This window comes from Phaseolus vulgaris, chromosome 8 (assembly GCF_051622355.1).
Source record: "Phaseolus vulgaris cultivar YP4 chromosome 8, ASM5162235v1, whole genome shotgun sequence".
NCBI classification, from domain to species: domain Eukaryota; kingdom Viridiplantae; phylum Streptophyta; class Magnoliopsida; order Fabales; family Fabaceae; genus Phaseolus; species Phaseolus vulgaris.
The window spans coordinates 35,400,754-35,417,160 of NC_143505.1; the positions used below are offsets into that span (position 1 = coordinate 35,400,754).

General features: G+C 46.0%; 1 protein-coding gene across 1 annotated transcript; it reads left to right on the forward strand.

Annotated features, from left to right (window-relative positions):
* The first annotated feature begins 12,451 nt into the window (after nt 1–12,451).
* LOC150025568 (uncharacterized) lies at nt 12,452–15,688 on the forward strand. Its single transcript, XM_090294104.1, has 4 exons — nt 12,452–12,933; nt 13,321–13,696; nt 14,096–14,952; nt 15,454–15,688. The coding sequence occupies exons 1-4, from the start codon at nt 12,452–12,454 to the stop codon at nt 15,686–15,688; spliced, it is 1,950 nt and encodes a 649-aa protein (XP_090150230.1).
* The last annotated feature ends 719 nt before the right edge of the window (nt 15,689–16,407 follow it).

Genomic DNA, 16,407 nt, shown 5'->3' on the forward strand with positions numbered 1-16,407 from the left:
AATGTCATCAATTCATAGTAGTCCTTTGTTTGGCTTGATTGTTTCTTGATTTTGGGTATTTTTGCTTACTTTGAAACTGTTGTGATATTGATCTTTTGGTGCCTTTTATTTTTAGTTTGAGTTCATATTTGTGTTTAGATCTTACACAAATTCCTTTTTCATCAATTCCATTGTGTTATATTTTGGTCTCTTGCTGTTTTTGTTTCCAGTTTTCCAGAATCCCCTGTTTTACATTCTCTGTGCTGGCTGTTCTGTTCCAGAAAATTATTTTCACTCATAGGAAATTTTTGATTCTCTGGAATATGCAAGATTAGGCTGTTACAGAAAGGACCAAAAAAGAATCAGCTCAAAAGAGTCAATGAAAAAAAAAATGATAAATATTTTAAAAACAGTGTGCAAATCTGGGCGCTACAGTTGGCGTAACTGAACACTGAAATTGAAAATTTAATTAAAAAAAAATGGCTCATGCGTTTGGAGTGATTCCAAAGCCATATTTTAGTTAAGATCTTGAATATTTTGCATATCAATTTGCAGATAAATTGGGGAAAAACACGTTCTCTGGCCCATAACAATTTTCCAGTGGTGCTGTTTTTTATTTTGTAATCTAATTCTAGTGCTATTCTTAGGATTCTTTTTGTGTGCCTACCTTTATTTGAGTACCTTTATTTGCTTGTCTAATATTCTTGGAACTCTTTCTAGTTGTCATAATCTAACTCCATTTGTGTGGTACTGTTTTCTTCAATTAATTTGTTTCTTGCTTTTATTCTTTGACCTCTAAATTTGGTGCTGGAATTTAGTCTCTTTTGGTGCTTATTTGAGTGGAAATTTGACTTGGGTAAGGTCTAGTCTTCTTGATAGGTGCTGGAATTGGAGAATTAAAGTCCTTAATTCTAAGGGGAAACAAAGGTAAAGGCAGAATCAAATACTTCTCAAAACACCACAAACACTTGGAGGGCCCAACAAGAAAAGACAACCAAGGAAGTGCCAATAGCAAAAAGAGGATCAACAAAGGGAGTTTTCTTAATTTCTTTGCAACTTAATTTGTGTTAATTACTTCTTTAATTACGTGATTAGACGGTGAGTGTGTCTTCAAGGGCTCCAAGTTTCCAAGAAGCCTCACCTAGGGTCGATTAGTGTAGAGTTTTAATTAGCAATTATTAATTGTTTTTAATTACATTACTTGCTTAATTAGTTACGCTTTGCATGTGTGGTTGCCTTGTTTAAGCTTTGTTATTTCGTCTAGCTTGGTTAATTAGTTAGCTTGCATTGTTTTCTTGTATTAAAATCTGATTTCTCAACTTCATTGTGTTCTAAGTAGTTTACTAAGAGAAAGCTTTGTGTGAAGACATTGAGGGATAGTTTTTGGCTAAGGCAAAGGCTTGGTACTTAAGTAGTCCTTTGTGACTCACCTCCCTTACCTGGAAAACTACCTTCTTTGACTTTCCTAAATTTTCTCTAGGTAAAATACTTGTATACACAAAACTTTAGCCATGTCTTCTCCTCCTCACTCTCCAAAGTCTATTGAAAGTGAAGTAAAATCTATAAAATCTCTTTTGAAAGAAGTTTTACAAGCTGTGCAAATGATTTATTTTAGACAATTGGAGAATGAGACTAAAATTAATGAATTGGCTAAAACCCAAGAAGAGAAATCACAAAAATCACAAAAATCAAAGAAAACTCATACTCATGCATCTAGGAGTAATGAGTCTCTAGGGGAGGGGAGCCTTAGAATCAATGACTATTACCAACCACCCCCTAGAAGAAATAGGCAAAGGGAACAAGAGGGGCCAAGGGAGGTTAGAGTAGATCTACCTCACTTCCATGGAAAAGAAAATGTAGAAATCTACCTAGATTGGGAGATGAAAGTAGAACAACTCTTTGCTTGCCATAGGGTGAGTGAGGAACGAAAGGTACCCCTAGCCGCCCTTAGTTTCCAAGGGAACGCCATGTATTGGTGGACCTCTCTCGAAAGAGAAAGACGTCTTCATAGGGAACCTCCCATTGCATATTGGAATGACCTTAGGGGTGCCCTAAGACGTCGCCACATACCTTCCTATTACCATAGGGAGTTGATGGACAAGCTCCAAAGACTCCAACAAAAAAACATGAGTGTGGAAGAGTATAGGCAAAAAATGGAGCTCTACATGATGAGAGCATCCATTAGGGAAGAGGAGGACACCACCATTGCTAGGTTCCTTAGTGGCCTATCACTTGAGATAAGAGATAGGGTAGAACTCCTACCTTACCAAGACTTGAATGACTTGGTTCAACTTTGCATTAAAGTTGAACAACAAATCTTGCGCAAAACTTCAAGTCAAAAGGTGAGTTCCTACTCTAGCTTTTACCCCAAGAAAGTGTTTAGAAGGGAAGGTAGTACATCAAAAGAAAAACCAAAAGAACCTACCAAACCCTTAACCAAAGAAACCTCAACCCCACCCATCCGAGCTAGAGATGTTAAGTGTTTCAAGTGCTATGGTAGAGGGCATGCGCAACCACAATGCCTGATGTGATTCCAATAGCCTCATAGAGAAAGGTTCTCGACCTTCTTAGGAATCACCTTGAGTTGGACATTATAGAGGCACTTTTCTTAGATTTGGATCATTGTTCTAAGACAAGAACTCACCAAAAACTAGTTCCAAATCCCAAACTCATTTGGATGTTCCAATTATAGTCAAATTGAACCGAATAAAGTGGAAGAAAAAATGCAATTGCACCGAACATATTACTTAAGGAATGAATTGAACCGAACAAATGAGCTAGAAAAACAAAGGAAGAAGATGAATGGACAGAATTATAAAACTGCCGAACCAAAAACTCATAAAAACAGCAAGAACACCAAACCAAAACTCAAGAACACAAGCTAACAAAAACAATTGAAAGAGGATAAAGGAAGGAGAGAAGAATTGCTCATGAAGATGGAAGGATGATGGGTGATCTCGCCACTAGAAGTGTGGAATGCTCCTAGATGAGAGTGCTGCCGCCACTTGAGGACTCCATGGATCCATCAAGATAAGACTAGAGAAGAAGGCTCAAAAGCTCTCCGATGATCACTCAAAATTTGAGTAGAGTTTTCTTAGATTAATTCCAATCTGAATTTTACAAAGGAAGCACCTCTATTTATAGCCTAAGGTGCTGAAAAATAGGTGGGAAATTTCAAATAAACTCATTTGAAATTCCCACAAAAAACAAGTCACATGGGAGGTGTGACCTTTTTCTACTATGACACCTCCCAAAAACTACACCTACACCACTCTCCTAAGTCACATGGGTAATGTGACTTTATTTTACATTTTCACACTCCTTTATTTAATAACCACACCTCCTAAAACTATACAAGAGTATTTCAAAGCTTGGCCTTGCCCCTCATGGGATGGACTTGGGCTCTTTGGGCTTTGGCCTTCTTGGGCTTGGGCTTTGGGCTTGGGACTCATCTTTATTTTATGTCTTCTTTTAATTTTGAGAAGACTAGAAGGAAGAACTTCAAATGTGAGGGTGGATGTCCTCTTCCTCCATTAATAAAAGCCTCCTTTATTTGATTCTCATCAATGCCCAAACCAAAGGACTTTGTTTCTTAAGGGTGTAGATGAATACACTAGTGGCGAGGATGAGCCTAGTGAGAGAGAGGAAGAGGGAGAGGATGATAGAGTAGCTCCACTAGAGGGAGAATTTCTTATGATTAGGAGAACCCTCAACAATCACCCTAGCACATTTGAAATAGGTGGGAAATTTCAAATAAACTCATTTGAAATTCCCACCAAAAACAAGTCACATGGGAGGTGTGACCTTTTTCTACTATGACACCTCCCAAAAACTACACCTACACCACTCTCCTAAGTCACATGGGTAATGTGACTTTATTTTACATTTTCACACTCCTTTATTTAATAACCACACCTCCTAAAACTATACAAGAGTATTTCAAAGCTTGGCCTTGCCCCTCATGGGATGGACTTGGGCTCTTTGGGCTTTGGCCTTCTTGGGCTTGGGCTTTGGGCTTGGGCCTCATCTTTATTTTATGTCTTCTTTTAATTTTGAGAAGACTAGAAGGAAGAACTTCAAATGTGAGGGTGGATGTCCTCTTCCTCCATTAATAAAAGCCTCCTTTATTTGATTCTCATCAATGCCCAAACCAAAGGACTTTGTTTCTTAAGGGTGTAGATGAATACACTAGTGGCGAGGATGAGCCTAGTGAGAGAGAGGAAGAGGGAGAGGATGATAGAGTAGCTCCACTAGAGGGAGAATTTCTTATGATTAGGAGAACCCTCAACAATCACCCTAGCACATCCATGGAAACACAAAGAGAGAACATATTTCATACAAGATGCAATGTTTTAGAAAACATATGTTCCCTTATTGTGGATAGTGGATCTAGTTGTAATTGTTGTAGTGCTAGAATGGTGGAAAAACTTAATCTACAAATAGTTCCTCACCCAAAACCTTACAAACTTCAATGGCTTAATGAAAATGGGGAACTAAGTGTAGACAAGCAAGTGGAAATCAAGTTTTCCATAGGGAACTACAAAGACAAAGTTTTATGTGATGTAGTGCCTATGGAAGCTTGCCACATCTTATTAGGGAGACCATGGAAATTTGACAAGAAAACCTTGCATGATGGTCTCAGTAACGAGATTTCCTTCACCCACAAACATAAGAAATTTGTACTTAGTCCTTTACCACATTCTCAAGTGGTGAAAGACCAAATACAAATGAAACATAAGAGGGATGAGGAAAAAAAAAAAGAGCGCTAGAAAAAGAGAAAATCCTTAGGGATAGGAAGGCGTGGGAGAAGAGTGTTCCGTCCCACAAGGTTGCTGAACAAGAAAAGCATTTTGAAAACGTTTTTGAAAATTTGCTTCTTGTTGAACAACCAAGCCTTATCTTTTGTAAAGGAGCACTTACATGCACTGCCATAAGTAGTGAACTTATGAATCTACCTCCTCCAATAGAAAAACTTTTAAGTGAATTTGAAGATATATTCTCTAATGAGGGGCCTATTGGACTCCCTCCCATTAGAGGTATAGAACATCAAATTGACTTCATTCTGGGGGCAAGCCTACCAAATAGGCCTGCTTATAGAAAAAAACCCCTAGGAAACCAAGGAGATAGAATCACAAGTTCAAGACTTGTTGGAGAAGGGTTGGGTTCAAAAGAGCCTAAGCCCTTGTGTTGTACCTGTCTTGTTGGTGCCCAAAAAGGATGGAAAATGGCGCATGTGTTGTGATTGTCGAGCAATCAACAACATCACCATCAAGTATAGGCATCCAATCCCAAGGCTTGATGAATTACATGGGTCAACCATATTCTCCAAAATTGACCTTAAAAGTGGATATCACCAAATTCGAATCAAAGAAGGTGATGAGTGGAAAACCGCTTTTAAGACCAAATTTGGATTATATGAGTGGTTGGTGATGCCCTTTGGGCTTACTAATGCCCCAAGTACATTCATGAGGCTTATGAATCACACCTTGAGAGATTGCATAGGTAAATATGTAGTAGTTTATTTTGATGATATCCTAGTGTATAGTAAAACCCTAGAAGACCATCTAAGTCACCTTAGGGAAGTTCTTCTAGTGCTTAGGAAAAATAGTCTTTTTGCCAATAGGGATAAGTGTACCTTTTATGTAGATAGTGTAGTTTTCTTAGGTTTCATTGTCAACAAAAGACGGGTGCATGTAGACCCCGAGAAAATCAAAGCCATCTGAGAGTGGCCCACTCCACAAAATGTAAGTGATGTAAGAAGTTTTCATGGGTTAGCTAGCTTCTATAGAAGGTTTGTGCCTAATTTTTCTAGTCTAGCTTCTCCTTTGAATGAACTTGTTAGAAAATATGTTGCATTTTTTTGGAATGAAAAGCATTAGCAAGCCTTCCAAAGGCTAAAAGCTCAACTCACCAATGCACCAATTCTATCTCTCCCAAATTTTTCCAAAACTTTTGAGATAGAATGTGATGCATCGGGGGTAGGCATAGGTGCGGTATTGTTGCAAGGTGGACACCCCATTGCATATTTTAGTGAAAAACTCCATGGTGCCACCCTCAACTATCCCACCTATGACAAAGAGCTCTATGCACTTGTGCGAGCCCTAAAGACTTGGGAACACTATCTTGTGTCCAAAGAATTTGTCATCCATAGTGATCACGAGTCTTTAAAATATTTAAAGGGCCAACACAAGCTCAACAAGAGACATGCTAAATGGATGGAATTTCTTGAACAATTTCCTTATGTAATCAAATACAAGAAAGGAAGCACCAATATAGTGGCCGATGCTCTTTCAAGGCGGCATACACTCTTTTCAAAATTGGGTGCCCAAATTCTTGGATTTGATCACATAAGAGAGCTTTATCAAGAAGATCAAGAACTCTCATCCATCTATGCCCAATGTCAACATAGAGCGCAAGGAGGTTACTATGTGTCCGAGGGATATCTTTTTAAAGAAGGAAAACTTTGCATTCCCTAAGGCACAGATAGGAAACTCCTTGTCAAGGAATCACATGAGGGGGGACTCATGGGCCATTTTGGAGTTGATAAGACTCTAGACCTTTTAAAAGCAAAATTTTGTTGGCCACACATGAGGAAAGACGTCCAAAGACATTGTTTTAGATGCATATCATGTTTAAAAGCAAAGTATAGAACAATGCCTCATGGACTCTACACCCCTTTGCCGATTGCAAATGCTCCTTGGGAAGACATTAGCATGTATTTCATTTTAGGACTTCCTAGGACTGCAAAAGGCCATGACTCTATCTTTGTGGTAGTGGACCGTTTTAGCAAAATGTCCCATTTTATTCCTTGCCACAAGGTAGATGATGCTCAAAATATTTCTAGACTCTTCTTTAGAAAAGTGGTGAGACTTCTTGGTCTCCCTAGAAGTATAGTATCCGATAGAGATCCCAAGTTTATAAGCCACTTTTGGAAAACTCTTTGGGGGTAAACTTGGAACAAGACTACAATTTTCAACTTCTTGTCATCCTCAAACGGATGGCCAAACCGAAGTAGTCAATAGATCTCTTGGGACTATTCTTAGGGCTATCATGAAGGGCAACCATAAATCTTGGGATGAGTATCTTCCCCACATTGAGTTTGCTTACAATCGAGTAGTTCACAAGACTACTAATGCTTCTCCTTTTGAAGTAGTATATGGTTTTAATCCTCTCACACCCATGGATTTGTTGCCTCTTCCTAATCCACAAGAATTTGTGCATAAGGAAGGAGTAATCAAAGACGACTTTGTGAAAAAAATGCATGAGAAGATTAAACTCCAAATACAACAACAAAATGAGAAGTACACAAAATACAACAATAAAGGGAAGAAAGAAATAATTTTTGAGGAAGGAGACTTAGTTTGGCTTCACCTTCGCAAAGATAGATTTCCAACTCAAAGGAAGTCCAAACTAAGTCCCCGAGGTGATGGACCCTTTCAAGTCCTCAAGCGAGTCAATAACAATGCATATAAATTGGACCTACCTCTTGAATATGGAGTACATGATACTTTTAATGTAATTGATCTTTCTCCATTTGTAGGTACCAATGACGATGACGAGCTGGATTTGAGGACAAATCCTTTCCAAGGGGGAGGGGATGATGGAGGAGGGCCAAGCACACCTCACCATGGAGGCCAAGACCCAAGACTAGACCGTGATGAGCGTCTAGACTCAAGGAGAGAGCGTCTAGGACGTGATGAGGGAAGGCTACACATGGAGCGTCTAGGAGGAGGCCTAGATCGTCTAGGCCCTATTACAAGGTCAATGGCTAAGCATATTCACGCCCAAATGGACCTAGCCACGGATGGAAGAGAGAAGACCTTTTATATGTTACATGGAGGCCCATTAGGGGTGGCTAAGTAATTAGTGTAGTGTTAGAAAGCACAAATTTGTCTTATATGTGATTTACCCTAGATTTGTGCACTTTCTAGAACCTTAGCACACATGACCGGCCATGTGCCATGTGCCTTGTCATTTGCATTTCATTTTGCTCCCATTTCATGTGTAATTAGCTTAGCTTTCACGGCCCATTAGCCTATAAAAGGGAAGACCATCTTTTGTATTTTTCAAGATTAATGAGAGTAAAGTTATGCTGCCAACATTGTGCCATGCTTTGCTTCTACCTAGTTTCTAGGCTCTAATCTTCATTTTCCTCACTTACTATAGGGCTGGCCGAACCTCCCTACTTCCATACATATCATGCACCTTCAAGATCACCATAGCTCCTAGGAGGATCTTGCACATTTATAACCATGGCTTCGCACCATCTTTCACATGATTCTAAGAAGAGCTTCATGAATTTGCCATCAGGTTCCCTCCGTGCGAGCGGCCCCGCTCCCAGCAGTTTAAGATGGCAGGGTGAGGGGTTGGCTGGCTGGGGGCGGGGAAGGAAGTGGAGCAGGAGAAGAAAGAGGGGTCGGAGAAGGAGGGCGTGTAGGCGAAACCTGTGTTGGGGGGATTGGAGAGGCATCTCCCTCATCGCCCTCGGCTCCCCTTCTTCTACGTTGAACTAAAGGAGACCCCGAGCTCTCCTCCTCAATGGATATGACGGTGGTGGGAGCCTTCACCAACCGTTTCCTTTTCTTATCACCCCTGGTCTCGGGGCCTTCAGCTGGCGCGACCGAGATGGGGGAGGCAGAGATAGGCTCGGAGGTGGCCTCAGTCCCCGTGGACGACCCGACAGCTCGTCGGCTCTTGGCTAGCGCGATCAGCTTCTGTCGTTGTTCTTTGTTAGAAGTCATATCTGCACCAGTCAAACATTGCAAAGGGTTAGTACACAAAGAGCCAAAGAAAGCAAACAAGGTGCAAAAGAGTGAATTAAACTAATCAGCTCGGTGGTAGCATGCAGAAAAGGGGTTAACATGTGCAAGTATGACAAGTCGAAGAGAAGGAAGAGGGTACAAACCAATGTATTTTTTGAGCATCTCCGCGTCGAACTCGTGCTTGATGAGGGTGGAGGAGCCGAACTTCGCGCCCAAGCTCGAGAGTAGGCTGCACAGCTCGCGCTCGTAAGGAGCCATAACCTCCAAGCTCCGGGGTTTTTTGAACTCTACCTTGGGAACCCAGTAGAGTGGGAAGCCCTCAAGTAGAGTTGGGCTATGCTCGTTGGAGGTGATCATGTAGAACCTACCTTTCCAGTCCTTGAAGGATTGTTGGTATAGGTCCAAGATCACTCTCCCTGTCACGCCGTTCAGGCTCACCCATGACCGATCGCCTGGGTTCTTGGCCTCGAAGAAGTGGAGGAAGACGTCGGTTGAGGGAGGGTGGCCGAAGTGGTTGCAGAGAATCTCAAATGCTCGGATGAAGGCCCAAGCGTTTGGATGGAGTTGGCAGGGAGCCACGTTCAGCTCGGTGAGTAGGTCCTTCTCAAAGAAGGTGAAGGGGAGGCGGAGGCGCAGTCTCTTGAAGATGGCAGAGTAGATGAAGGTGAAGGGCACTCCGTTGTTGGCCCTATCGTCCACGCATATTGGCATGCCTCGAGGGGGAATGCACACGTTTAAGTGTGAGTCATCCTCCCTGTCAAGGGCACAGGTGGGTTCGTCGGTGTCGCTGCTCAGTAGGTTGGCGAGATGGTCGTTGGGGAGTTGTGTAGACGTCTCAGCGAGCAGGTGGAGGGGAGCCCACTGGTACACCCGCGCATTGTTGTGTTGAGGAGGCGCCACTTGGGGGTGCGAACTCGTTGAGGGGGGCGCGCTCGCCGAGGGCGGTGGTGGTACACTTGCGGAAGGCTGTTCACCGGAGGAGTAAGCGAGACGCGCGGTGGTTTTTGTGCGAGCCATTGCTCAGTAGCTACAATGGAGAAAGAAAAGAAGGAGTGAAGGACCAATGAAAAACATGGTTCAGCGAAAAACAAGAGGAAGGTGAGGAGAACGAAAATGCTATGGTTTGAAGGGAGTGGAGAAGCGAAAGTGACGAAGAAGAAGAAGTGAAAACACAGAAAAACCAGAAGAAACCCTGGTACAATGCAGGGAAAGGGAAAACAGCCCACAACGTATGCACAGTGCAGTTATTGGATGATGCAATCGGTAGAAAGTATTCAAATATGCCATAGATAAAGAAAAAGGGTACCTTTTGTTGATTGCAAGCGGTTTCTGGAAGCCTGATGTTGGGGAAGACGAATCGCAAAGAGGGAGTTCGTGAGTTTAAGAGAAGAAGTGTTGGAGAAGGTGATGGAACAGTGGAGGCGCGTAAGTTTTGAATATGAGAAGCGCAAACGACGTTTCATGCTAGCCGTTGATGCGTACACCTGTCGCAAGATTGAGGAAGGAAGGCGTAACGTCATTTAAAACACAGCACGTGATGTGGCATCACTTGCCACGTGGCCACTGAGGATGATCACTTAGCCTCTTCGTTGAAAACAAGTTTACAGATCGAGGCTGGGGGGCTTATGATCCGGTCGGTCATCGGTAGTCGGTGACGTCAGCAAAGGATAGCCACGTGGACCGTTCTTAGTGGAACACGTGGGCCAGGGAAGCAGATGAGTCATTGAGAAAGTCACCCAGGGGGTGATCGGTCGTAAGGGGATGGCGGTCAGAGAGGGTGCACGATCAACGCCTAGATAAGCGCCCAGAAGCCGAGGGCGTGGCGCTATGGTGCACCGATCGGTCATCTGGTGTGAGCGATGATCATCGGGTTTTCGTGTTGCACGCAGTTAAGCTGGAAACGAAGGACGTTTCCCAGCGAGAGCGTTGCATACGAACCTTGTGTGGCAGGGTATCAGAGAAAGGAGAAGTTATGTGCTTTGTGGTGTCGTGCACGAGAGTGGCCTAAGAGAGCTAGTCGCCAGTCGGTGATTGGTGCTCTCCTAACCCATAACGTGCATGGTGCAAAGCAGAGGTGATCGTTCACACAGTAGGTGATGCCTGGTGCGTGCGCTTAGCCAAGCCACACTTGGTATTCACGCTGAGGTTGCACGAGACACCTAGTGAAAGAAACGCGCTAAGTTACTTCATACACGAATAACTTAGGCGCGCAACAGAGTATATAAAGGCATTCCGCGCTCATGCAAAGAGAGGTAAGATTCATTCTTGCAAGTTACTAGTTTACACACAGAGAGAAAGAGAGAATCACAGAGTGCACACGAGTCTCGCTGAGATTCTTAGTTCTTAGTTCTTTGGTGGTTTTGCGAGGCTGACTTGAGCGTCAGAGTGCAATTGGCCGCTAGAGGTGCCGTTTGTTGTGTTTCGCAGGTTTGCTTGGAGTTCTTGTGGAGTGCTTGGAGCATTCTTGCGGAAGACAAAGTTTGACGTGGCGAATCCTTCGACGTTCGAATCCCCTGCGAGATCATTTGGCGCCCACCGTGGGGCCCGTGTGAATTTGTGATCCCATCCACACTTTGCTGTTAGACTTCGTTTGTTCTAGAGATTCTTTGCTGAAAAAATGAGAAAGACAAGGCAAACTACACCCATGCCATAAGCTGAAGAAGGAGCTGTGACAATGGCGCAGGTCTTGGAAATGATGTGAGCGCTGCAAGACAATGTGGCAGCGTCAAGAATGGAACAAGAGAGGATGCAAGCAGATTTAGCTGCATCACAGAGCAGAAACGAGGAGTTGGACAGAGTGAATGAAGAGTTGCGCAAGGCGCTGCAGGTGCAGAAGGAACGCGCAGCGGAGGAAAGAGTGGTGTCACCGCCATCTCCCCCCAGAACTTTCCCCATGCCTTTCTCATCTGAGATCATGAGTGCAGTGGTGCCACCAAACTTGGTGGGGGTGAAAGCCTCGTTTACCGGGGTGGAGGATCCAGAGAGGCATCTGACGGCGTTTTAGTCCCAGATGATGCTCTCTGGGGGTTCGAATGCGGTGTATTGCAAGCTGTTCATGAGCACCTGAGCGGGATTTCTCTGGAGTGGTTCGTGAGCCTACCAGATGGCCACATCACTTCGTTTCAGCAGTTCTCTAAGTTGTTCATGGAGCAGTATATCGTGAACAGGGCACCCTAGTGGTGACGTATGATTTGTTTGACGTACGACAAAACCAAGGTGAGTCCCTCAGGGACTACCTTAGTCGTTTTGGAGCCCAGGTGGTGAGGCTGCCCAGCAAAGATGAAGACATGCTGGTGCATGCGTTCAAGAAAGGGGTTCTGCCGGGCCCTTTCAGTGAATCTTTGATCAGAAATCACCCCAGCACCTTCGCGGAGATTAGGCGTCGTGTTGTGGCGCACATTGTAGCAGAAACGGAGGTTTCTGAGAAAAGGGGAAGCGCGACCCCGACCAAGTCGCACGGAGGACCGAGCAGGTCTCAGCAGCCGATGAGGGTGCATGAGGCCAAAGAAGGAAAGAAGGCTAAGGGGAAGCCTTGCCCTTACGAGCCTAGGAAGGACCAGGGCAGGGGGCGCGCGAGGGAGAGCAACGGAGCCCTAAACAGCCTCAAGCAGCAAAGGAGTGTGTGCCATGTTACCTCGACACCACCGCCCGGTGTGGACGAGAGGCGATCAGAGGTGGAGATGGTAAGAGGTACATAAGGTGATGTGGAGATGGAGGAAGAAGTGTCGGGGGGCTCGGGGGTGGCCCAAGAAGAAGTTGAGAAAGAGAGCATGATCGCGCCCTACGAGTCTGGGATCGCGAGGGCGGTCATCACCAGTGAAAGGAGGCCCCACCCTGCTGAGGGGTGGGTGGAGATAGAGATCCAGGGAAAGAAGTTCAAGCTGGGAGGGCCGCTCAGCGAGGACACGCGACGACAGATCGCCGGTGTGATTGAGAGGCATCTGGACACATTTGCGTGGTCAGCCTCAGACATGCCAGGTATTGACCCAGACTTTCTCTGCCATCGCCTTGCAATGGACCCTCAGGTCCGATCGGTGCGACAGAGAAGGAGAAAGTTTAATGAGGAAAGAAGGCAGGTGATCCACGAAGAAACCCACACGCTCTTGGCCGCGGGGCACATAAGAGAAATCCAGTACTCAGAATGGCTGGCAAATGTGGTACTGGTGAAGAAGTCGAACGACAAGTGGAGAATGTGCGTGGATTTCACCGATTTGAACAAGGCGTGCCCCAAGGACTCCTATCCCCTACCCAGCATAGACGCCCTGGTGGATAGCGCGTCGGGGTGCAAGCTTCTGAGCTTCTTGGACGCATTCTCAGGCTATAACCAGATCAGGATGCATCCGATGGACGAGTGCAAGACCGCGTTCATGACTGAGTGGTCTTGTTACTGTTATAAGGTAATGCCATTCAGGCTGAAGAATGCGAGAGCCACTTATCAAAGGCTGATGGATAGAGTGCTCTCGTCGATGCTGGGAAGGAATGTGCAAGCTTACGTGGACGACATGGTGGTGACTTCACGAGAGAAGGAACAACATGTCGCTGATTTGGATGAATTATTTACGACTATCGCCAAATACAGGGTGAAGCTCAACCCAGAGAAGTGTATTTTCGACGTAGAAGCTGGGAAGTTCTTGGGCTTCCTCTTGACAGAGCGGGGAATCGAGGCGAACCCCGAGAAATGCGCGGCGATCATGGCAATGAGGAGTCCAGCGTCGGTGAAGGAGGTGCAGCAGCTCATCGGTCGGCTGGCTGCTTTGTCGCGATTCATGTTCGCCGGGGGAGAGAAGGGTCACCCTTACTTCCAATGTCTCAAACGGAACAACAGGTTCGTTTGGACTAAGGAATGCGAGGAGGCTTTTGTCAAGCTAAAGGAATATCTGGCGAGCCCACCCGTTTTGTGCAAGCCACAGGTGGGCACCCCTCTCCGCTTATACTTTGCTGTGACGGAGAGAACGGTAAGTTCGGTGCTGGTCCAAGAGTAGGGCCAAGCTCAGCGACCTATTTATTTCGTGAGTAAGGTGCTGCAAGGCCCTGAGGTACGGTATCAGGCCCTGGAGAAAGTGGCTCTGGCGGTGGTGTTTTCGGCGAGGAGGCTCCGCCACTAATTTCACAGCTTCACGGTGGTGGTGATGACCGATCTGCCTATCCAGAAGGTGCTGAAGAAGCCAGATGTAGCCGGGAGAATGGTGAAGTGGGTCGTAGAGCTGTCGGAGTTTGATATCAGGTACGAGCCCCGAGGACCGATCAAGGGACAGGTGTTTGCGGACTTCGTCGTCGAGTTGTCATCAGGCGTTACACCTTCGGAGGGTTTGGACTTTCGTTGGGTCTTATCAGTGGATGGTTCCTCCAATCAGCAAGGGAGTGGCGCTGGAGTAATCGTAGAAGGCCCAAACGGAGTGTTGATTGAGCAGTCGCTGCGTTTCGCCTTCAAGGCTAGCAACAACCAGGCGGAGTACGAAGCCTTGATTGTTGGAATGTTGCTAGCAAGAGAGATGGGAGCAAAGAGTTTGATGGCCAAAAGCGACTCTATGCTGGTCACTGGGCAGGTGACAGGAGAGTTCCAGGCCAAAGACCCTCAGATGGCTGCATATCTCGAGTATGTATGCACCCTGAAGACGTCCTTTGCAGAGTTCGAGTTGATCCATGTGCCGAGAGAGCAGAATGCCAGAGCCGACTTGCTTGCCAAGCTAGCCAGCTCAGGCAAGGGGGGAAGGCAGAGGACCGTCATCCAGGAGACTTTAAAGGTGCCTCGCGCGTTCGTGACAAACAACCAGGTACTTCAAGTGTATAAGTCAAAGGAGCGTATAGCGGTCGGTCATCAGTCTCTTACTCAAGAAACATTGAGAGCACCTAGGGTGAGAGCGCGACCAGTGAGGTCTGACGAGGTGATGGAGGTTTGCGCTGTTGGGAATGCTGATACGTGGATAACGCCGTACCAGAGGTATCTGGCAGATGGGGTGCTTCCGCTGGACCCGACAGAGGCAAAGAGGGTAAAGAAAAGCTCAAGTAAGTTCACTCTTATTGATGGGGATCTCTTTAGATTTGGATTCACCCATCCGGTGTTGGTGTGCGTGCACGGGGAGCAGTGCACGAGAATTATGTTAGAACTCCACGAGGGAGTGTGCGGGAGCCATGTGGGTGGTCGCGCCTTGGTAAGCAGGGTTCTCCGTGCGGGGTACTACTGGCCAACACTGAAGGAAGATTGTGTGGGGTATGCTCAGCGTTGCAAGCAGTGCCAGCAACACGCAGATTGGCACAAGGCGCCCCTTAAAGAACTGAGGTCGATTCACAGCCCATGGCCGTTCCACATCTTGGGACCTTTCCCCCTGGCAGTAAGGCAGATGAAGTTTCTAATCGTTGCCATTGAGTATTTCACAAAGTGGGTAGAGGCAGAGCCGGTCGCGCAGATCACCGCGCACAAGGTTCAACAGTTCGTGTGGAAGAACATTGTGTGCCGTTTCGGAGTGCCTAAGCGCTTGGTTTTCGACAATGGCACCCAGTTTTCGAGTCACCAACTGAAGAACCTGTGTGAAGAGGTGGGGATACAACAGGTGTTTGCCTCGGTGGAGCACCCTCAAACGAATGGGCAGGTAGAGTCGGCCAACCGAGTACTGCTCAGAGGGCTGAAGAGAAGGTTAGAGAAGGCCAAGGGAACGTGGGCAGAGGAGGTTCCCAGGATCGTGTGGGCCTATCACACAACTCCACAATCTAGCACCCATGAGAGACCGTTCAGCCTGGTCTATGGGTCAGACGCTATGATCCCTGTGGAGATACAAGAAAGCTCACCAAGGTTTCTGAACTTCGTTGCTGAGGAGTCTAATGAGGAGAGGAAGGTGAACCTAGACCTCTTGGATGAGGTGCGAGAAGAGGCTAGGATCAGTGCCGAAGCTGTGAAGAGGAGGTTGGAGCGTAGGCACAACTCCAAGGTGAGACCGAGGCAGTTTTAGGAAGGGAACCTGGTGATGAGGAAAGCACATCAGCACGAGATGGAGAATAAGTTGTCCCCCAAGTGGAATGGCTCGTTCAGAGTGGTGGAGACGTTGGAGAATGGTGCTTATTGGCTGGAGACTTTGGACGGGGGGCGATCCCCAAAACGTGGAACACCACACACTTGAAGTTCTATTTTAGTTGAAAATGTAAAGTAGTCGCGCTTTCGCGCTAGTATAAACAATTTGAACAGTTCAGGGGCGCTCTTTTTCCCAGAAGAGGGTTTTAATGAGGCCACCCAATAAAAAAGAAGTTATCAGTATAAGAGTTTGCAAAGTTTTAAAGTTAAAATCCTCCTCGCCCCAGGCGCGAGTGCATGTAATCGGTTAGGCCTAGGGCGCGAGCATGGCAACCGATTTAAAGTCCTCCTCACCCCAGGTGTGAGTGCAGGCAGCTAAGGTTCGAAAAGCCAGGGGTGCTAGTAAGCCCAAGAAGGGAAAGGAAGGATTTCGAGAAACGCCTTTACCCAAGTGGCATAGCATCAATATTGGCGCAGTAGAACTCTTAGTCAAAACCCTTCTCACCCCAGGATTGAGAAGGTGGAAGCACGACCCGATGTGTTAAGGGTCGATGATCTTGGGGCAGGCAAGAGGGGTTATCGAGAAACAATCTTCATCCCCAAAACGAGGCATCATCCTTGACCGATCGGTGTAGGGGTCCTCTAAGCACTTAGCGCTGG

Bases quoted from the DNA above. Each gene is read 5' to 3' on its own strand.
- LOC150025568 (XM_090294104.1), top strand. From the start codon at position 12,452: ATGGAGGAAGAAGTGTCGGGGGGCTCGGGGGTGGCCCAAGAAGAAGTT. The intron at 12,934-13,320 runs GTGCGTGGATTT...CGCCAAATACAG, and splicing joins TCGAACGACAAGTGGAGAAT to GGTGAAGCTCAACCCAGAGA. The intron at 13,697-14,095 runs GTAAGTTCGGTG...TCCTCCAATCAG, and splicing joins TTGCTGTGACGGAGAGAACG to CAAGGGAGTGGCGCTGGAGT.